General features: G+C 38.0%; 1 protein-coding gene across 3 annotated transcripts in view; it reads right to left on the bottom strand.

Annotated features, from left to right (window-relative positions):
* LOC126248638 (tRNA (guanine(6)-N2)-methyltransferase THUMP3-like) overlaps positions 1–24,656 on the bottom strand; it is a 136,813-nt gene that overhangs the window by 33,757 nt on the left and 78,400 nt on the right. For all 3 annotated transcript variants that reach the window (XM_049949820.1, XM_049949821.1, XM_049949819.1), the window contains one exon: positions 21,839–22,024. In XM_049949820.1, coding sequence (XP_049805777.1) covers positions 21,839–22,024 — 186 coding nt within the window. The remainder of the gene's footprint in view (positions 1–21,838; positions 22,025–24,656) is intronic.

Genomic DNA, 24,656 nt, shown 5'->3' on the forward strand with positions numbered 1-24,656 from the left:
ACACCAAGAAGCAAATCTTTCATTATTTATATTTATTGTTTAAACATTAATATACAGCTCCAACCATGCTGATGAGGTTACTTGCATTGACACCTTGTTAATAATAATTTCAATATTAGTCAATTTATCAGGAAATGTTAATTACAAATCAATGCTTATTGATGGAGAGGGTGGACCAGTCATAAGTGTGTCCTGAGAGGACAGGTGTCAAACTGCAAAGATAGCTCACTACTAGTCTATGATTGGTTCCTGATGAAATAATACATGAATCCATGTATAAAATTTGATCTCGTGTAAAGAGGGAAGAGTTAGATGAAAAGTTGCCTCGATGACATTCTTATGCCAGCTTGTGTTAATCTCGCATGAATTCTAAGATCGAGTGGGGATTTTTACTGTGTCTTTTGCGGTGCTCTAGAAATGATTATCATCTGGAAAATTTGCCATGAATGATGATAGACTGACTCTCAGAATCTGTTTCTATAAATAGAAAAAAAATCCAATGGCATCCCAATACTACTCCATAATATCAATTTTAATAGCACTAAATTCTTTCCCATATGCCACTTTGTTATGCACTGTTTACTGCATGCACATTAGAGGCTGTAGCCAACAGTGAAGAAACTAATTGGGATGACAGCTACATCTTTACAAGAATAGTGAGTGTGGACATTATTTACTGCATCTTTGGCAATTGCACCTGACATACCCTCATGAGTACTTTACACTTGGCATCCCTTGTGTGTGTGTTACTTTACAAGCTCTTAAGACACTGATGGTGGCCATAATTTGCATTTTCATAAAACTGTGTTTTGTTGAATTAGTTCTGACTTTCTCCCTGAACCATAGATATCAAAAGTCAGTGAAAGTGGTGATTGGTGCTCAGTAAGCCAATGATGTGCTTAAATTTCATTCACATTGGTCTGGTACAATAGCACGAAGATCAAACAAGTGTGAAGTCCACATAATAATGATATACACAGTTTACAGCTACATGTCGTCTCATATAGAGAAATCTATGTGTTGAACAACAGTCACTGAAGAAATGATTCAACATGTGTAGACAAATTTGTCATGACCTCGATGACTACCTGTTTTAACCCCATGTAATCTTTTTTGTGTGGTGTACTGTGAAAGAATCACAGTCTGCACTACTTTTATCAGTAGAAATACCACAGCTATGAGCTCACATCAGCAATGCTTTTGAACACACTGATGTTAATATGTTATATTGTGTATCAGACAAACTTTATCAGTAACTCAATACTTGTAGTATCAGAACAGGGGAACATTTTGAGCACTTGTAAAAAAAAAAAAAAAAAAAAAAAAAAAAAAAAAAAAAAAAAAAAAAGCTTTATGAGTATCTTTGTATGATTTGGTGGCAAAGCTCCTGCAATAATATGTCAAAAATTTAACTATTGTAATCCTGCCAGATGTATAAATAGAGCAATCAATATGCTCATATCTGGTGAGGTCACCAGGTGTGGCACAGAGTGATAAATTCTCTGGCGCCAGATCATGTGGACATATTTCTCATGTCATTAAGGTACTTGACTAGTTTTTGAACATTGAGTTGGACTTTGTTATTCCGTGCAGTTGACGTTTGGCTTGTACACAGTTCCTAATGTGGTCCTGCCTCCATTTAATCACACGTTGTGCCTTCTGTGAGCGAACTGACAGTGTTTGTGGACACAGAGAGTGGTTCATACCTGAATGCTTCCACTCTGACAAATTTAGTGTTCATCGTCATTAATGTTTGAGTTATTCAATAAATAACCAGAGTACTTTTAAAAAGACTTGTAAAGTCTTTACTTCTGTATAGTTGAAGTGTCAGGATCTACTATATTTTGCAATTTATTTGTACTTAATCGATGTCCAATAAAACTGTGTTGTTGTTGAAGACTTACCACAATAACAATAATACACTAGTGAAATTGTTTCTATGATTTGTATTAATAGTTGTTGTTGTTAAAACTAATTGTGTGTGTTTATTCTGACATTTTTTCAACCTTGTCTTTTATAATATTCAGATACTTGAAGAGTCTTATTATAGCTGGTTAATATAGGGACTGAGATATGTTACTTTCTGACAAGAAATACACTGCAATATTCTAGATGAAGATAACCTTTTGGCTGCAGTCACAGTGGCACCAATATCGGCACACTCCATCGACGACCGACAACAGTTGCTGACAACTGATGTTTTCGAATCAGTGTGCCACTACATGTATGGTCATAATGTAGGTGATCTCATCATCCAAACATATAGACTTCAGACGACAATTAGTGAAATTCAAATCAATATGTTTTCTTCTGTCAAATTGGTTGACATTCTCACAAATGAAATATGGACTGTCAGAAGAAGCTGGTGAGTTTAGTCCAAGAAAGGACTTGTGGCATCCTGAGGAAGAAAAATTTTGTAAGTGGGATATAGTTCGGGATCTATGAAATGAAATTGCAGATTTACTGGAAACCGCAAGCAGGCAAAATCTTTATTGGAAATTTTAGGCATAAATTATAGCCTCAACAATAATTTGTTCAAGTGAGAAGGGTGGTGTATCTTACGTTTAGACTCTCTGTAGTGGTTTTTTTTTTTTTTTTTTTTGTTCTGTTTTGTGCTGTTCTGGGCATTAGCTGTCTACAAATGATTGTTACTGCTTACTAGCATTTTTATGTCAGTAGGGTGGTGATTCTGTTCTATGCGATGGTTTGCAAATGTGGGTTATGTTTTCCTACTATTCAGTGCTTCACGTGTTCAGAGCACCTTATTCTATCTTTGTCTTTCACACACATGCTGAATGATATCATTGATGGTCAACTTGCATAATATAATCTTATTTTCTAGTGTCAAATCACCTTATTCTATCTTTGTCTTTCACACACATGCTGAATGATATCATTGATGGTCAACTTGCATAATATAATCTTATTTTCTAGTGTCAAATCACCTTATTCTATCTTTGTCTTTCACACACATGCTGAATGATATCATTGATGGTCAACTTGCATAATATAATCTTATTTTCTAGTGTCAAATCATCTCATAAAATGTCTCTCTTCAACTCACATATTCATAAAACATTGCTGGTTAATCCAATAACTGTGGAAAGAAAGTACAGTACTTGCCTCTTTCTTTTCAAGACAGATATAGCACACTCACATGCAGTCCGTATCTTTTTAATAGCAAAATCTGCAATGCAGCACTCACCTCCAATCACATAGGCTTTGTGGCACCCAGCACATACATGAAGGGTAAAATATATTCTAACCTCCTTAACAGAATGGATTATAACCTAACCTAACCTAACCTAACCTAACCTTGATCTCCCCGAAAACTGATGCAGGAGATCAGACGTGCTGCGAGCAAGCTATCGCCTGACGTTATCAGGCAACCTCCAGTGATAGTACCTAGTGTTCACTGTCAGAGCCACTCTGAATGCAGCCTAAGATGGGTTACACAAGGCGAAGCTTGCACATGAGTAAGATTAAGAAGTGATGACCTCTCTTGGCCAAACGTCTGTAAGGAGGTATGCGCTTTTTGGGGGGAAGGGTTCAATTATGTGGAGTATCTCCTCAAATATGTTACTGCCTCAGGAAAATTTTGAGTCTCAGATCCCATTATGTTATATGTTATGGTGCTGCAACTGCTCAACACAAATGGAAGTAACACTGGGTATGCCCCAAGAAAGTACAATTTCACAGCTAATATCTCCATTAAACATTAACAGTTTATCGGGTAAGTTCATCAGTATCTTCAGACTGCTGTCTACAGAGAAGTAGCATCACAGGTGTAGGGATTGTTGTAACTGAATGCTTCAATTAATTCAGCCCAAACAACAATTGTAGCAGAAAAGTGGTTTCACTGCTATAGTTCTTTAAAGGTAGCAGATTGCATGCTATAACTTATGAACTTAAACACTTGTTTGGCAGGGTGGCACTAGAACAGAAATGTGGCCACACAATAAGAAATAACCAATAATATTTATTAAGAATATGTTACAAAATAGCACTTAACTTTGGTAGAACTTGATGCGTGGCACTTGATGACCTATACCTAGTACAATGAAATTGCTATCTTTTGGCAGTTTGTGATATTATCACTATGACAAAGTAATATTGAAGACACACTTGATTGTCCTAGTTCTCTGTAAATAGCAACTACCAAGTAGGCTTCAGAGAACAAACTGTACTGAGCTGGCTGCACGCACTGAACTAAACTGTCTGACTACTGGATCGGAACTGTGGGATTATCTGCAGCATGTCGTGTTTGGTGCCTGTTGGTGGAAGGATTTCCATCTCCACCAGAACAAGGCAGACGCAATGAAGTCTGTAGTTGACAGTGCTTCCTATCATGCTAGCAACATTATCTATGGTGTGTACGATGCTCAGATAGACTTGGCAAGGAGAGGCTGCTGCTCAGAATTGAGAGGTGCCAGGCAATTAGTTGTGCCTGCACGGTAGGGGCCTCTTATAGTATTTGTTGTGTTAAGCCTGGTACACAAAAACGGGGCAGTTATAAGGAAATGCAGAACAACTTGGAGTGTGTTATCCCTTCGTGTGGTGAATTGCTGCTCTCTCCAAATGTGTATAAATTCAAGATGATGTGCATAAATGTGAGAAAGAACCTAATTGTAACGGATCCAACAAAGAGAATCTAATAGTAACAGTTCCAACAATGATGGTGTATTTATTTCACATTGTTTCAATACTAAAAACTGGTATTAAATAGAATGTATATTTGAAATTAGCAAAAGAGATGGGAAACTGAAGACTTAGATTTGCTGAGGCAATTCTGGAAGAATGCAGTGGGTCTCCTAAGGACAATGTTGATGACATGGAAGTGATGAAGGGATTCACAAAACCACTGCTAGGAATTCATCAGATTGATATCATTACACATAAATGTGACAAAGGTGCTCAGGGAATTTAAATAAGTTGAAATTATTGGAAGATGACAGTGTGTCGCCATAACAAGGTAACAACAATTATACTGACAATATATTCAATGGATGTCCTGCCAGCTGATGGCACCTGAAGAGCACAATGTTTTCTTTTACTATCATCAAGTATTCTGATTGACTGATTTGTCTGGTAACTTGGAGGCTGCTTATATCCTCACCCCCACAGCCCTCCTCTGCCCAGTGTGCTGTTACACACCATCAAGTGCAGAAGTATATTTGGTGACACTTTCATTAATTGTCCTAATAACACCCAATATAGGGCCCTAAACATTGTGGAGATTGTAGGCAGTGATGCAAATTTATTAGGTGGTCCCTGGTTAGCATCTCAATAGTTTCCTTGCTGACACAGTCCCAGTAATGTGACATTAGAGCCAGCACTCTGGTGCAGTTGTACTCCATGTAATGTATTTCCAGAATACAATTGTCTGGGACAACTGATCCTTTAGGCTGCTTCGAAAGAGTGTCTCACTGATGTTCATGGAAGTGGTCTTCACAAGTGTGTGTGGTATTGCCTGTCTGATGTATTATTTGCCACATTAGCAGGAGATGTGATACAATCCAGTATTAGAAAGTGCAACACTGTCCCTGACACACCCCAGTAATTGACAGGTCACTGTCTTATTGTTTTTCCAGAGCATCCATCCTATTTTTCCTAATAATTCTCCAAGACATATAGTTCATAGTGTTTCTCACATCTGTCCCTTAGTGTAGCCATTTTTCTTGAAAACCATTTTCAAATTTCTATTTCACAATTGAGATTCTCCAGTTCAGAGAACATACATGCCCTGTGGACCAAGGTTTTTAGTAAACCATTTCTCTGTACTGGATGGTGGCAGCTCTGAGCATGTAGATACTAGTATGCATGAGTCTTGGTGCAGTATACACTTTGACCCAATGTTCCATTTGCATTATTCTTCACTCAAACATTCAGAAAGGGTAGCGCATTGTCATATTTGATCTCCACTGCCTACATCTAACACATACTCAAGCCGCCGTATGGGGCACAGAAGAAGATACAGTGTACTATTACTGGTCATTTCTTTTTCTGTTCCACTCCCAAATAGTGTGAGGGAAAAACAACTGTCTGCATGCCTCCATATGAGCCCTAATTTCTATCTTTGTGGTCCTTATGCAAAATGTACATTGGGCAGCAGTAGAATTATTCTGCAGTCAGTTTCAAATGCCGGTTCTCCAAATTTTCTCGCTACTATTCCATGGAAAGGACATCATCTTCTCTTCAGGAATTCCCATTTGAGTTCACAAAGCATCTCTAACGCTCTCATGGTGACTGAATCTATCAATGACAAATGTAGCACCATGATACTGAATTTCTTTAATGTCTTCATTTAAGCTGACATTCTGGGAATGCCAAACACACTAACAGTACTCAAGAATGGGTTGTGCTAGTGTTCTATAGATGGTTTCCCTTACAAATGAACAACGCTTTCCTAAAATTTGCCCAACCAACAGAAGTTTACCACCTGCCTTCCCTACTAACGTCCTTACATGCTTGTTCCATTTCATATTGCTTTGCAATGTTACACCTACATATTCCATCAACTTGACTATGTCAAGCAGCACACTACTAATACTGTATTGAACAGTAGAGGGTTCTTTTTTCTACTCATCTGCACTAGCCTACACTTTCCTACGTTTAGAGCAAGCTTCCATTCGTCCATCATTTTTATGTTCAGGTGATTGGAATTGAGTTGAGTGAGGAATCTATTCAGTTCATCTCTTCCATGTGGCCATGTAATGAAAGTATTGTTAACATACAGGAACATGCTGGTTGATTCCATGGAGCAAGTTTTCGCTCTTACATCTTCAAAGTTTTCCTTATGCAAGTTACCCCAGCACCAGTCAGAGTGGGCTGCTGACTACCATCCCTTCCATCTACTCATATTATACCCCTTTAGAAAGAAGATCATGTGGAGATTAGCACATACTTGTAAAGGTTAGTGCTCTCTCAGTCCAATCTTTAACACTAAGCTCTAAAGCTCTTGCAAGGGACTCCAGTAATGAGGGAGACAATGTCAAAACTTATGATGATTTAAGATTCCCTAGGTCTGTAGGTGTTCAGCTATTGTATACTGCATTTAGGAAATACATGACATGGAGTACAACTGAATCAGAGACCTGGCTAAAACTGACATTACTGGGACTGTATCTTAGAGGACTCTATTGAGACAAGAAACAGAGATCTTATAATCAACTGGGTTTAACAAGGGCAAAGAAAGAGACTAAGAGCAAACATAATATACTGATTCCTCGTTTTGATGGAGTTGCTACAGCCACCAGCTCAATGCAAGCCCTGGAGAACAAACCAGCAGGTCAAAACGCAAAGCCCTGACGACTCAAAACAGGTTTTGGACGAAATAAATAATGCACAGCCAAGATGGCACTGACACGTCAGTGCAGTGACACCTCAATCTCCACAAAAAACCTTACATATAGTGGTTCAGCATGCAAAATACGTGAAAAATTGGTGTTAATAGGTGTATTATGTGTGAAGAGTAACTTCTGGTTTCATGAGAAGTGCGCAAAGTCAAGTTAAAAATTTTTAAATCATGAGTTTCCTTGACTGTGCCACGTATGTGGACATGGTGAATGTGTGTAGTTGATAAACACAGTGAGCTCTAACAACAAAATTATCAAGTTGTTGAAGAGAGACACTGAAGTTCTTAAAGACAAAATAAATTTTTTGAAAGAAGAAGACACAAGACTCAAAAATGAAAAAAAAGTTAAGAGCTGATGAAAATACCAACAAAGTGACAAAACATAACCACAAACACTCATGCACATGATAAAACAGACTTCAATAATGTGACAGTCTGGCGTGAATGACAAAATTGCAAATAACAATCAGCGTAGAAAACTAACAGACACATATAAGTGGACCAACATAAAATACAAAAACAGTACACACAGTGTTGGACAAAGAGTCAAAAATGAATTTCTAATAATCAGAGATTCAATGCTTAAAAATGTTGTAGCTCCAAGCTGCACAACTGACCCAAGGATAAGTACTCATAATTAAATAAGCATTTGAAGAATGTTCTTGAAGCGAAAAACAGACTAACAGAAAGTGTAAACTGTAATGCAAATCAAAAAGAAGTTTTTATCCATGTGGGGATAAATTCCTTCGAAGCTATGGTGAAAATGATGTCATCAACGAAACAAGAAATATGATCACAACAATGAGAAATGTATTTCCAGCATCAAGAGTGGCATTCTCTATAAAAGATTAGTGAGCAACAAATACATAGGCAAAATAATCAGCAGCATCAGAGAACAGTGTAATAGCATAGGAACAATATTTGTAGAGAGCCAAGTACGTTTATAACCACACACTGCTTAGCACAGGATGGCCTACATTTAAACAGGTTATGGTCAGCAAAATTCAGCAAGATATTTAGTTATATGTGCAAAATTATAAATAACAAGGGAATCTAAATGTGAATGATGGAGGTTACAGGCTACCTAAAGGAACAAAATGTAAAAATACATCAAGGAAACCCATTCTTAAAACAATAGGTAACAGTAGAAGTTCATTTTTGTTGCTGTCCTTAAGGTGAGGTTCAACAGCTGTAAGGTATTTTATAAAACATATTTTAACAATCAGCTGTTTATTTTTCCCATTAGTCATTTACTGGTTTTGGTTATTAACCACCATCCAGCATGCAGGGTACAACAGATTAGTTAAACTGATTAGAGTAATTGTTTGTCTTGTTTTTCCTGTGATGTCTGTCTATTTGACATCAGATATGACTGTCAGTATTCTAAGACAAATTATGTCAGATATTTGTACAATGTCACTGAATAATTTCGATACTGTTCAGCTTCAAAGCAATATGCGGTGCTTTTACCTAATCTGTTGGTACTGTAAATCCTGGATGATGTTTAATAACTAAAGCCAGTGGACGACTAATGGGACAAATAAACAGCTGATAATTAAAATGCATTTTATTTAAAAAAATCATTTTTGATGCATTTAAACATAAATGGCTTACATACAAAACGTAGGACTGGCAGAGAAGAAAAATTTGACAATCTACAAATTTTCTTGGCAGGAGGGAGAAATATATCAGTCTTTGCCAAAACGAACAATCCTTAAAAATTAGAGAACTACGTTATAGATGGTACCTTTTGTAAAAGTAATAAAATTCATGGAAGTTCCTCCATACTAATTAAAAATTCTTTAACATATAAGGTAAGAGATGACTTTAATTTTCTAAATGATGACATATTTGAAAGTGGCTGTACAGAATTAGATGGACAAAATATCGTAATAATTTTGAGATACAGAATCCCAGGAAAAGAAGTAACAAAAGTATTTCTGTTTAAGTAAGGTGTCTCTTACAGAAATAGAAAAGCAAAGAAGAGCAGAAGAAAAGGATTACTATAGCTGTTGATTTTAACATAAATGTAATAAAGGAATCCGATGAATCAATGGAATTTATTGATCTTATTCAAGCATTTTGTTTCAAGCTAAACTTCACCGAATTCACAAGACAGAGTAAACAAACTGCAAATTGAATAGATAACATTCTGACATATTATTCATTTGATCACACAAAAAATTCTGCATTGATTTAGGTATTTTTGATTGTTCTGCACTGTTTTTGGAGCTACCAAAAAGAAATGAAACAGCCATTATAAAAATGGGCATCAAACAATGCTTCAGTAGGAAAATACAGACTTGTTTTACTTTAGGCTTAAAGAAGTAAACTGCCAGTGGATCATTGTACTACAAGTTCTAAAAATTATGGCAGGTTTCTTGAGAAATTTTACTGAAATATTTCCTCCCACAGTCTGCCATAAAAATATGACAATTAAACTGAAATGGATAACTGCTGGTACAAAGGTGTCACATGCCAGAAAAAGACAGTTACATAATCAACTGTAAAGTGATAAGAATGTAGAGTTTTAAACCACGCAAAAAGATATAAACTGTATTTTGAAGGGTGGCAAAGGCAGCAAACCAAATGGCACACAAAAAATTCATTTGGAATCATACAAAAAGATCAAAGGGTGTATGGTCAAGATTTTAAACATTGCTGCAACAGCAACTGTTGAAATTCTTCACGATAAAGGATGACAGCCATAAACAGTTTTTATCCTGCAACTGTTTATGGCTGTCATCCTTTAGGGTGTATGGTCAGTTGTAAAATCTGGACTAGGTGTAATAGTTGGCAGTCCACAAATTTCCAAAATTAAAACAGTTGTCAAATCCATTGTAAATACTTCAGAAACACCAGAATACTTCAATGAGTTTTTTTTTATAAATGTATTGAAATAAGATCTAGATAATATCCAACTCTTTGGTTTCAATCAGGATAACAGACAAGTTTATGTAGTAGTAAAGCCATTACTCAACAAACAAAGGGAAGATGCAGGAAACTACCAATCAGTAAGCCTTCTCCCCACATTTTCAAAAATATCAGAAAAATTTGTTGCAATCCGGATCCAACATTTCATGGCAAAATCTAATAGCATCAAATTAAATCACTTTGGCTTCCAGAAAAGGAACAGTACAATATGTGCCATCAACAAATTTACTGAGAAAATTTGTTTATCTCTGGGCAAATCGCAAAATGTCACAAGAATTTTCTGTGATCTTATGAAGTTTTTTTTTTACAATATAAACCACTCTCTACTGTAACATAAATTGTAAAGGTACAGAATAAATGATAGTGCCTTTAAATGGTTCAAATTATATTTAACAGATACAAAGCAAAGGGTAGTTGTAACTCCAGGTACAAAAAATTGTTTCTCGGAAAGGAAAATTATTTCACAGGGAATCCCACAAGCATCCATCTTAAGCCCAATTCTGATTTACCTCTAAATACAACATTCCACTCAGCAGCTCATTTGAGACCACAGAACAAATTCCTCAAAGAGTCATTGACACCCTAAATAATTTAGAACACTGATTTGATGCAAATGGATTAAAACTTAACATGAAAGAAACTGACCTTACACAGTTCAAAACTAAACGTTCAGAACCAAGTGATTTCCAACTTACACATAAAAATCAGGAACTTAAGGATGCAGAATTCGTCAATTTCCTGGGGACATTTTTAGAAAAAAAAAAAAAAAAAGAAAAAAAGAAAAAAAAATCATCCTGGTCTTTGCATATAAGCTACTTGGCAAACAAACTAAACAGTCTTGCATTTGCAATGACATTACTGTCTTATGCAAGTGACACTGACATTAGGAAAGTTGTTTTCCACAACTGTTTCGAAGCTGTTGTATGATATGGAATAATCCCTTGGGGGCATACAAGTAATGTAAATAGATTATTATTAATTCAATAAACTATTATAAGAAATAAGTGTAATATTAAACCCAGAGAGTCATGTTGACTCTTATTCAGGGTCTAAAAATTCTAACTATTCCACATATGTTCATGTATGAACTGTTTGTCTTTGTCTCTACCAATCCAGAATTATTTATAGTAAACCATTTTCAACATATGTATGACACCAGAAACGAAGAAAATTTCATGGTGCCATCTCATAGATTAAAATTCTACTCTCAGATTTCTCAATACATGGCTATGAAAATTTATAATAAATTAAAAATGAAAAACTCACATTATGGAACTAGGTTTATTAAAGATAAAATTATGCACCACACTAGTCCAAAAATGTTGTTATCCTCTCATGGAATTTCTAAATAATGATGAAGATTTCTTTGTAGAGTAATGAAGCAAATGTGGAATGATTTTTGTAAATTAGGATTGTTTTTGATTGACTCACTGTGTCTCTCTCTGGTATGTTATATACAGGGTGTCCCATTTATCTTGACACCTAAATAACTGTTTGTTCAAATGCAAACTACAAAATGTTTCAAGCAAATGGTCTTTAGCCATCAAGGGGTCATCAATCAGCATGATTGCCTTTGTTGTAGCTTTGTTTTTTTAAAAAGATATGAACAGCAGTATGGCTTTTTTAAATGACACCCTGTATTTTTTATTCAGTAATTCATTTCCTCTCCTAAAGACCTATTCAAAAATGTATCACAGTGTACCATTCACTGAAACACAATGTTATTAATTACATAACACAACATTGACTTTGAGCCCAGGATCAAAGATTCGTCCACTTGCTGGAGTTGTCAGAAAACAAATGAAAACCAAGTAAAAACATAAGACAAAATTGACTTTGACTCTCCTGTACCATTGCCCAGGAGTAGAACATTCAAAGGTGCTCAAAGTGGTGACCCCGGACACTGATACACTGGTGCACTTGTTGAATGAAAGAATTATTTTACTGCTTCCAGTGTTGCCTGCTGAGGAGAATTACAAGCAAGCACGATACATTCCTGCATGTCCTCTGGAGTTGTTGGAATATCACGATAGACAACGTCTTTAATGCATCCCCAAAGAAAAAAGTCCAGAGGATCTAAATCAGAAGACCTAGCAGGCCAAGTAACTGTTCCTCCTCGACCAATCCATCTGGCAGGATACCTTCGGTTCAGAACATGACGTGCACGCAAGGCATTATGTGCTTGACATCCATCATGCTGATAGCACATAAGCATTATGTTCTTAGCGGCACTTCACCCAGAAGAGGAGGAATAATTTGTGTGAGGAAGTTGGCATACGCTGTGGCGTTTAGACTACCATTGATGAAATAAGGGCCAATAATGGCAGTACCAAGCATCCCACATCAGACGTTAACTCTCCACTGACGCTGATGTTCCACCTGTCTAAGCCATCGCGGGTTGTTGCTGGACCAATAAAGCATGTTCCTCGTATTTACCTGTCCTTTGTTTGAGAGGGAACATTCATTGGTAAATAGAACATTGGAGGAGAAGTTCGGGTTGGAGAGGATTTGCTACTGTGCCCACTGACAGAACTGTACACGATTCTGGAAATCATTCCCATGCAATTCTTGATGTAGGTGTACATGGTATGGATGGAACCGGTGACGTGTAAGAATAAGATGTACACTGGTTTCAGAAAAGCCAATCTCGTGTTCAAGCTGCCATGTGCTCACATGTGGATTCATAGCAATGGAAGTGAGAACACTAACTTCAGCAGCTTCGTCTGTGCGAGTGCTAAGACGATTCCATTGTCATGGGTTCAAACTTCCCATTTCCTGAATTGTCGCAACAAGACGAGAAAATATCCATCGGGAAGATGGGTTCTTGTCACGATATCGCTCTCTGTACAGTTCCACTGCCTGCGTAGCATTTTGCCCACCTTCAACAACAACAATAAAAGAAATGGTATGTCGATGCAGTCTGTAGGAAGAACAGCCTTTACTGTATGCCTGCTGTACTAAATGTACCCTACATAAGAACAGTACTGCAATTACTGTTCTGCTAACTTACATTCCCCATAGATGAGTAGCATTTCTACTTTCTCTTTGTTGGTGTAGATTCTACTCACACAACTCTTGAACTGACGATGGTTGACGGAATGACGGGTGTGCATTCTGCTTATGTTTACATTTGTCGTCTGTCAACATCAGCACGTGGATGTGTTCCATTACCCTGAGTACCTGCACTAAGCACTGGGAGCGTCAATGTTAAAGTTGTGTTATGTAATTAGTAACATCGTGATTCAGTGAATGGTACACTGTGATACATTTTTGAATAGGCCTTTAGGAAAGGAAATGAATTATTTAATAAAAAATAAAGGGTGCCATTTAAAAAAGTCGTAATGCTGTTCATATCTTTGTAAAAAACAAAGCTACAATGAAGGCAATCATGCTGATTCATGTCCCCCTGATGGCTAAATAACAGTTGCTTGAAACATTTTGTAATTGGCATCTGGACAAACAGTTATTTAAGATGGTCAAGAGAGATGGGACACCCTGTATACAGCCGAGCATCCTAGCCTTTAAATCAATGGCTTACATATGTATGTCATGAGACAATGAATTCTGATTCTGACATACTGGAAGAAGTGGAAATTTACAAACTAGTCTGATAGAATTTTTAATCAGTAGAAAAAGTTACTGAATAAAAATTTTCTCAAAAATTTTGTGCCTATCCTACGAATAATTTTAAAGTCCCTTAGAGAATGACTTTCCAACTAGAGTTTAGTAAAACAGCAGCATAGACAGAAAATATATTCATAGACTGTTCTCTAGTTGATGGGCATACTGTGAGAAAAATTAGTAACGGGCTGTCAGACCATGATTCACAGAAAATATTACTGAAAGGAATCAAGGCAGAATCATATCCCAAAGTAGCAAAAGGGATAACCTAGTAGGAAGTCTACTATATAGTTGACTTGAATGACAAATATAATACATTTCTTCAAACCTTTATCACTTTCTTTAATAGCTATAGCCTATTAAGAAAGTGCAGGCACATACACAGCATTAATATGCAACCAATGTGGATAACTAGGGGCATTAGAATGTTAGGCAGGAGGAAACAGCAACTGTATCATACTGTGAAGAGCAATTACAGACAGTAACAGAATTTTACAACAGATGATGCTGCAAAGTGCAGAGGAATGTTATCAGACAGGCTAAAGCAATGCATCACACCTGAGAACAGGAAGCTCTCAGAACAAAATTAAAACTATGTGGTCAGTTGTAAGAGAGGTATGAGGGCACAAAATGGCCGATCAACACATTGCACCTCTCTTGTGTGAGAGTGAAACTGTTAGCAGCAGGAGGAGGAGATTAGTGATTAATGTCCACTGACAATGAGGCCATTAGAGACGGAGAACAAGCTCAGATTAGGGAAGGACAGAGAAGGAAATTGGTCGTGCCATTGCAAAGGAATCATCCTAGCATTTGCCTTAAGCGACTGGATGGCGGGACATGGGTTTGCACCATCGTCCTCCCAAAACTGTTGGTGATCCACCATAATTATGCAAAATATTTAATAATCACATCTTGTCAATAGTAGGCAAGATAAATCAAAATTTTACTGGTAAAGGTAAATACGTAGAACTCTTGAAAGCTGGTGTTTTGAAACAACTAATGTCACATGAAGCTACAGTAAACAAGCAAAGAGGGAACTGAACCATTTATAACATCATTAAAGAGTATGGGTATGAGGGAATTTCAGGTAGAATTATGAAAACCAGTGCAACATACATTAGTTTTGTATGTCATTAGTCACACATGCAATGAATCTTTCAGGTGTGGTAACGTAGAAAATTACCAGTCAATTTCTTTACTACTTGTGCTCTCAGAAGTTTTTGAAACAGCAATGTATAAGAGAATAGTAGCACATCTCAGTGCACATAATTTGGTGTCAGACTCTCCGTTTGGTTTTAGAAAGGGAGTACCTGCAGAAAATGCTAATTATTATTGTGTGTATGAGGCATTGTCAAGGATAGACAATAGATTGAGGACAGCAGCTATTTTATTTAACAAAAGTATTTGATTGCATGGACCACGTAATACCCCTGCATAAGTTGGAGTGTTACGCAATTAGGGGAAAATGCTCAAGAGTGGTTTAATTCATATCTGGAAAGTAGGAAGTAGAACGTTGACCTCCAGTGACCACAAATAGGAAGGGGTTTGAATCTGACTGGAGTCATGTAAAATGTGCAGAGCCACAGGTTATATTCTGGCTCCACTGCTTTTCTTTAGCATCATATATGGTGTTATATTTTGGAGCAACTCTGTGCACTCACCAAGAATATTCTTAGTACAGAAACAGGAATCAAAATGATCTGCAGCAGTAGTTTGTGAACTCTGTGTAGACTGTTGTTCAGGTGTCTCTGAATTCTAACTCTGCTGTTCCTGTAAATATATTCCATCACTGGATAATGTTGACGAGAGTGACATTTTCAGAAGGAATAGCAAAATCCCTTCAGTGGACAATGGATGGAAAAATGACACACACTTAGATAACACTTCCTTAAGCATTGTACAGAAAAGTCTGCAATATTCAGCTAGTTTCATTTTGAATAGGCTTCCAGGAGAACTGAAAAAAATTGAGTGCCCAAAGTATATAAGCCCATGATGCAGAAAGAAATGAAGCATACCATTTACGAATCATTTATTCATGTGCACCACAGTCAGAAGATTGACATGTTGCAACAATCTAATGAGAATATTTATGTGCTACCCAATCACAAGCATCATAATCAGAAGACTAACATGCAGTCAGAATTTAAAGAGAACATTCACGAGCTACTCAATCTCAATGAACAGTACTTGTTGATTTGAATCTTGCTGTGTTTCAGTTTAATGTTACCATGATTACAGTTATTATCCCAATGTAAATATTGACAAAATGGATAAGGTGTGTGGGCGCTGTGGCTCACTTAAGTTCAGAAATGGAACACTAGGAATGTGCTGCACGAATGGCGAAATTAAATTGCCAACATTGCATCCACCACCTGACCCATTATCATCATTGCTTTCAGGTGACTCACCTGATTCTAAACACTTTTAGGAGAACATTTGCAAATATCATTCAGTGTTTCAAATGACATCTTTTGGAGCTGACAAAGTTTTCCAAGATCAGTACATGCCTACTTTCAAAATTAAAAAAGACAAATATCTCACCGTGTTGCATCGTGTTCTTCCATAATGCACTGATACAATTATTCAAAACTTCAACTGACAACTTACAGGTGGATAATTACACAATTCACATATGAGTGGACAAAACACCACTTGGACAGCATGTTGGATGCTACAATGCACCTACCATCAATGAAGTTGCGACTGTCATAATTGACGAAGAATATGATACGCATGATATACTTCTCAAGCGATACAATTCAACGTGTTGCTGAAACACATTGATCACACAATGCACTATAAATCTCAACATTTTTTGGGAGGGTTAGGGTGGATAACACTTCAATTTTATGCAAACTAACCCAATTACAGGTAATTACATATACCTTTATTTAATTTTATCAAATGAAAATAATATTTTCTCTTTAACTTAAAAACATTCATAAGTGTAATTTACATTTTTCTTCTCCTTATTTTTCTTTATTCTTATAGGTGAAGAACTCAATTTAAAAAAGTATCAGTGCTGAGTTATTATTCATACTGCATAATGACACCACAGAATGGAACAAATCATATTCTGCAATGTCAACTATTTCATCAATACATGGTAGACATGTATGAAAAAACTGAATCCGAATGTTTGTTTCTCATTTGCTTAAATCAAACATCATTGCATTCAGAAGAATACATTCATTTACGAGATGCAGCTGCGAACACAGAAATGTTTCTGACACTAGCAAAATTGACATTATTCCAGCAATATTCAATGGCAGCCCACGGCATATGTGTGAGTATGCACAAGATTCTACGATGTACGTGTTCATATGGCTGCAGTGTTCAAGGCAGTCACAGTCTCTTGACACTATATCATTTGATCATTGAAGCACATTATACCTTAAGAGATTCCATGAATACTAGGCTAAAGCCATATCCAAATAACATGTCACAAGAGGAACAGAAACTAATGTATTACCAACACTAATCACATGAAATATAAATACAATACAAAATTAGTGGAACTGCCTTCACCTACACCTGTTGATGAAGCTATGGTTATTTTTGTTGTGTATGAAGTACCACATGGCTGTGCCCGTTTGACTTCAGAATGCACTAGGGGGTTTTCGTGATGATGAGGGATTAGGGTTGTGTGCCTGTTTTCAGTGTGCAAGTTTCTGTCTGGTGTTTTATGTATGTGTTATTGGTTCGTAAAGTGGCATGTAAGGGTTAATTTTAGGTGTTTGTGAGAAGATTCTGGTGGTTCGTGTCCATAATTTTGAATGAGAAAGTGGGGCGAAGTTTGTGTTATGTCATAGAATTTTGTGAATTGACAATGTATCTGCTGGTGCCTGACATCACATGGACAACTTTGTTCTGGAAACATTGCAGTTGGGTTAGTGCTGCATCTGACACCATAGACCATACCTCCGAGCCATACAAGATGACCGGAAGTATAAGCTGGCACCAGAGGAGAAGCTTGCACTGGATGGTTAACCCATCACCTTTCAGCATGGGATATAACCTACAGAAGAGTGCGCAGCCTTTGTTTGCTGCGGTGGTGAGGTGCCTCTTCCATTTTAGGTGCCAGTTTATTTCAAAGCCCAGGTAAATAACTTAATTTCTCGAGACCAAGTCTCTGCTGTAAATGGTGAGTTGATAGTCAGGGAGGTTGATTTTAGGGGTGAAATAGGTCACCTGGCACTTGGTGGGATTGATCTTTATTTTCCAGCAGTTACCACTGTGTTACTTTATTGAAATGTTGTTGGAGGCAACAGTGTATAAGGAGGAGGCTACGACTGCTTCTGCATATGGTGGTGCCATCTGTATAGAGAGCAATCTCTCCACCGATCTGCCTAGAGATTTCTTTTGTATATGTGGTGTAAAGAATGGGACCTAAAACCAATCCTTGAGGGACTCCTGCCACAATCTGCCATGTCTGGCTGGACTTGTCTCCCTTCCTTGCAAAAAACTGACGTCCTGTAAGGAAGGACTCAATGATCCAGGTTATGTGAAGTGGGTACCATATCTAGCTTGTAGATTAGGCCATTGTGACAGACGTGATCAAATGCTTTTTCTATGTCCAGGAACATTGCTCCTGTTGCTTGTCTCCTTGCCTTTGACAGACAAATGTGTTCTACCATGCAAAAGGATTGTCGAATAGTGGAATGCTCAGCATGGAATGAAAACTGTTCAGGCATAGGATATTGTTTTCAGTCAGGAATTGATGGAGGGGTGAAAGGATTATCAGTTCTAGGATTTTACTCAGGCCAGTTAGGAGAGAAATGGGCCTATAGCTTTTGGGAAGGAGCAGGTTTTTATTAGGTTTGGGTAGGGTGATGACCTTCGCAGTTTTCCACACTGAGGGGAAGAATGTGAGTTTCAGGCAGGTGTTATAAACACTTGCTAGGTAGGATATGGCAGAAGGAAGAAGGTGTTTTAGGAGTGGGGTGCGGACTCAATTGGGGCCAGGGGCTTTGTGGTTTCCCTGACACTTGATGAGTGCGCAGATTGTTGGTTCAATAAGGGCATGAATTCTGTTGTTGGGTGCATATTTCTTATCTGAATTACCTGTCCGATAACTGTTCTCTCCTGCCTATAGCTCTCGTCATCGTGGATGACATGTCTTCAGAATTGTGACTGCAATGATTTTTCCATTATTTCCACCTTTTCATGCTCGTCATATGCAAGACCATTCTCACTGTGGAGTGGCCTGTTTTCTCCGGTGGGAGCTTTCTGCTGCAGGCTTGTTTTCCAGATTTTGCGTCTGGTAATGTCTGCTTCGGCGATCTTAGTTTCTCCTCCCAGCAGCGGCTTCTGTGCTCTTGTAGTCTTTGTCTCACCTGGTCCTCTAGACTCCACAACAGGCGGTGGTCGGCTGGGTCGCGATAGCACTGCCACAGTCTATGCCTCCTGCGTTTGGCAACTATGAGGTCCCAGATATCAGAGGGCAGGTTCCTGGGATCAGGATCGGTAGTTATCCTGATGCTAGTTGCACAAGCACAGGCATGGAGGATGCCAGTGAATTTCTCAATGGCTTCGTCCACGTCTCCTCCTGTCTGAAGTGGGAGAATTTCCTCCATGTGCTCTCCCACCAAGTAGGTATATGTGTCCCAGTTTGTAATTACATGTGTGTTTGCCATCCTCCTGGCATCGTCTTCGACACTGGTGAGATCCAGCATGACAGGACTGTGGTCAGAGTCCAGCTCGTACTGCACTGTGGCTGACACATCAAGATACAAGTTTTTCATGACAAAAATACCTAAGATATCAGAATTTCTGTCCATGCTGCCAGGAATGTGCGTGGACTCATCTGGGGTGATGACACTAACAGTGGCGTGCCCTTTGACAAACCCCTGCGAAGTCCTGCCACTTGCATTCTCGGCACGGCAGCCCCAGGCTCCATGTTTTGAATTTAGGTCCCCTCCCACCAATACACGATTGCCAGCCCTAAGCAGTACCTTAAGTTCCTGTGCTGTTATACATGAAGTTGGGGGGGGGGGGGGGGGGAGGGGCGAAATAATTTTCCCAATGGTTTGGCCAATTTTGATTTCTACACCAGCAGTCTCAATAATTTGAGTTCCAAGGGGCGGAAGCACCTCCTGCCCTTAACCAATACTGCTGTCCCGCAGCCTGGGTGGTCCACACAGTCATACCAGTGGATGGCGTAATTACTGACAGTGAATCGGTCGTCTGGCTTCAGGTGTGTTTCCGTCAGATGTATAACATCGATCTTCCAAAACAGTTTTTTAGTTTTACTGCCGTCAGCATTCCAGGTTGCTATTTTTATTCTTCTGGACCTAGGGTGATCCATCAACACATGTCATCACTGTAGCTGTTCCTTTGGCAATAATCATAAATTTTGATAGGGCATCTGACACAGCCTGGAGCTTTGCCAAGACGTACTTAAAAGTGTTAAACAGGTCAATAAGACTGAATCCAAAAAACAGTTGGTGCAGCTCATTCAGCTTGCCGAGAAACGTACCTGGTTGAGTGCTGGGGGAAGATTGTGGCTGTGTGGCAGCAGTCTCCGTGCACTGGGGTGGGGAGGGCTGAGATGGTGGGTGGTGCAGTGGCCAGGGCGTGTGGTGGGGGAAGCACAGGGTAGGATTCAGGCCTTGGCACATTCAGTATGTGGCTTTTGACAACAGCAGAGTTTGTACCTGTGGCTGTGGCTGCGGAAGCAGAGCTCATGGCTGTTGTCGCAGCTGCAGTAGCACTTCGTGGGGACAACTGCGAGGGACAGTCGGCATCAGTTTCAGTCTAGTATTGCGGCGGCTGTAGTTTGCTGGATGACTGTTGCCACCGAGAGTGCATTTTGCCAGTGTGTCCCGTTTCCTGGTACACTTTTTAGTCAGGTGGGGGCTGGTGCATTTGACGCACTTCAGAGGGCGGTTGCAGTTCTCGGCGCTATTTGAAGAGCTGCTGACACTGGTGGCCAATATTTTTCAATGGTTATGTTGCTATGCAGCATGTGTTTTATCATGTAAAGTTCGCAGTTCTTCTGGTCAGGGTTAGTATGGTTTTGAAGGATGCGCACTTTTTATGAACTTCACCTGGTTTGCCAGGTCAGAGGTGCGTGTTTCTTGCATGACCTCTATGACTTTAAACATGCAGAAGTCCTTTAATCACTGCCTTGAATGAGTCACATTCTATTGTTGGGTAGGTTTGACGGGGAATGTTGTTCCTCTGGAAATATTCTTTTATTGTCCTATAATTGGAAGGTGTGCAGGCCTGAAATTTTACCGTTGTGCCCCTACATGAGGTGTTGAGGCCACCTTTTAACATCTGCACAATTTCTTTGATAATTTTCATGGTGCCATTTTGGATTGCGGAAATGATGGGGGTATATTTTCTCTCTTCTGATGTGGCTGGGACCCTGATGTGGAGGTCTGATCCCTCTTCACCACAATTTCAACCACTTCTGGGGATGAAATCGGTGCAAAGCTGTTGGAGGTATTGAAGTTGGTGACTACAGTCTCCTCACCCAGCTCCATGTCATCTCTGGTAGCGGAACACTCTGAAGTAAGCTGGCTAGGAGCCGGACACTTCGTCGCTGGCATCTCATCTACGTCTGTTTGTTTGCATGTCTTAGATTTAGCGATGGTTGCGGGGGCCCAGAGACGGGGTGCCGCAGCGGAGTAGGGATTTGGGTTTACACAATGTGTTTGCAGTAGTGGTTTCCAAAGTCAGATACACCTGTTGTAAGAAAAAATATTCTTTTTCATATAAGCAAGTCTGTGTGGTGTTACCAACTACATTTGTATTTTAGATGTTATGAACACAATGTTGTAAAACATTTTCCAATACATATGAGATATTAATTCGTGATACACCACACCAACTGAAGAAACAGAATTGGCTGAATCATAAAGTCCTAAATTTTAAATATGTTGATGCATTCTCATGTAAAAGAATTTTCACTCTCAAACTTACCAAATCTGTTACACAAAGGTCTATACATGAGTCTTTCAAGGGTAATTTTTGAGCATCCCAATTGAAAACATCTATGTTCGACACATGTTTTGCTGTCAACTCATTGATATTTAATTTGGTTCGTTCAATAGCTTTTGGGTGTATGTCTCCAGAAAGGAACAATGATCCAGGAAAAGAAAGTGCACCCTGAAAAAAAAATTCAAAATGTTGAGAGAGCACACAAATTATTACACCCTTACACACAACACTATAAGGTATATGTTGTAATAATGATTTATATATGTAGAGCAGAAGAAGTGTCCATTATTTCGGATCAAGCAAAGTTAACAGCAACAGGTATCAGTATGTTGGTATTCTATTCTATACCTTCAACACAGTCAAGATGATCAGAGGAATATCTACTGCTTCATCAACATAGGTACAAAATAAAATAACTTACAACAATGCACACAATTTCAGATAGTGTTCTGTTGAAATTTTTTTACAAAAGTATTTTTTTTATACGAATGACCAATGCATCACAGTCACTTTAGCATTTATGCACACTGTGTAAGTCATTATTCTTTTACAGTGACCTTAAATATTTTTGATTTACACAGCTACAAGTACCCACACAGCATTATAAGGAGTTTTGAATTTATAACAAAGTAGAGAAGTAAATATTCTAGATAGTACAGATTTCCTTGATGCCACTATCTCTGAAGATACAGTCAGTTTAGAGTGATAAATTAAAAATTTTGAGTAATGTATTCACACCAGTTATTTCACCAATGACTATCAGTAATAATATAGTCAGCTGCTGAAGCAGATGAATCACTATGAGAGGTGGTATATAATGTACCACTTGACTTATTATATCAGGTAACCAACAACAGCTGAATGTAAGCTGCAAAAATTTACATCTTTAAATTAAATATTAACAACTGTCATTGAACAAATGTCATGTGACTAGGGCCTCTCGTCGGGTAGACCGCACACCGGGTGCAAGTCTTTTGATTTGACGCCACTTCAGCGACTTGCATGTCGATGGGGATGAAATAATGATGATTAGGACAACACAACACCCAGTCCCTGAGTGGAGAAAATCTCTGACGCAGCTGGGAATCAAACCCAGGCCCTTAGGACTGACATTCTGTCACGCTGACCACTCAGCTACCAGGAACGGGCAACAATTGTCATTAACATGGCATTAAAGTTATAGTGATAAGGAAAATAACAGTGCAAGGGCAAAGGCTGAAGGATGATCAGCGTGAGATAATTTACAACTATAAGTTATGTTTTGAAAATTGTTTTATTTCAACTTGTGTGAAGAATACAATGCCATCCCATCAATTTTAAACTAATACAAAAAATTTACTCAAGAGCCATTAGAAAACAGTAAACACAATGACACACAACAATGTATTCAATTAGGTGGAAAATGTTTTTGAGTTATTCCATTAGCCAATTAAAGTAGTTCAAGAGTTGCGAAGGCCCCACTGTGTCTACCTTGTACACTAGTAGCAACTGAAAATACAATATATAATGGAAGTAACTCCAGCACCAGTGTTCACAACTAATAGTTTTTCCCACAGAGTTCACATAAAAGTAGCAACTACATCAAACTTTTATCAGACTGGTCAAGTCATGCTTGCAGTTTAAATCTGCCATAGGGTATTATTTCTTACATTTTACTCTCTCATTTCTTATGCCTTAATGACAAACAGCAGTCACCTGCCAAATATCAGCTTGGCAGATTAGTAGTATCATTACCTACAAACTGTTCACAAACAAGTGCTTACCACCACATTAACATATTGTCGGCATTTAGCTATACACTATCAATTATAAACTAATGGGATTATTTTACATTACACTTTTTATTTAATACAATATGATTTTTAATGTTCTTATAATTGTTCTTAACTTCTTGCTGCAGGTAATAGCTTTGTCAAGTCTATCAAATTTATATGCACTACATGTACGTGGGCAATATCATTGGCAACTCTTAGACAACCTGCAGAATCTGTGTTATTCCTATAAGCAAAACCTTGTGATTCCACTAGGTCATGCTTTTAATGGCTGCAGTCTCCAACACAAACAAGCCAACCAATGGCAAATAAGGTCCTCAGATAAATCATCAGCTTGAAACCTGAAAATTGTTCCTAAGCCTCCACAGGACAATTTGAGTCAATGCAGCAACTTTTGTTTCCTTGCAAAACTCACAAGGTGAGATCCATTTTCTGGAAACTATGTAAACTACATATTCCCACAAACAACTTGAAAAATGTAAAATAATGTAATCAAATAAAGCATACTAACAGTGGGCAAATGTAGTAATAATAATAATTATTATAATTATAATTATAATAATAATAATTATTATTATTAAATACATCTGCACTTTGGAGTTGGACAGAGACTATAAGGACTGCTTTTCCTTATGGACACATTCGAAGTCTGTTTGAATGCCATTATGTGTAGCAGGTCCTAGTTCAAGGTAACTTGAGAATTATTGAATTTGAGCATTTGTTTTATTTTTCTACAAATTTCTTTTTTTGTATCAAATACATGCAAAATTTTAATTATGACAACTACTACATAGTGCCAGAAATTTTACAACTTGTAGTGTGTTATTTCTGATCATTCAGCCCTATACAGACTGTGATTACACAACTTCCTTTTTTCACTTTTTTGCCAGTATTCCTAATATTATGAAACATTAACAAACTTTCTTCTACTGAGACTAGGATTATTCTGCTCTTTTAAAATACATATTTGTTACTGTCATTACTTGAATTCTGAAAGCATGACACTGTATATTTTAATTGTATTATTA

The sequence above is a fragment of the Schistocerca nitens genome, chromosome 3, assembly GCF_023898315.1.
Source record: "Schistocerca nitens isolate TAMUIC-IGC-003100 chromosome 3, iqSchNite1.1, whole genome shotgun sequence".
Lineage (NCBI taxonomy): Eukaryota > Metazoa > Arthropoda > Insecta > Orthoptera > Acrididae > Schistocerca > Schistocerca nitens.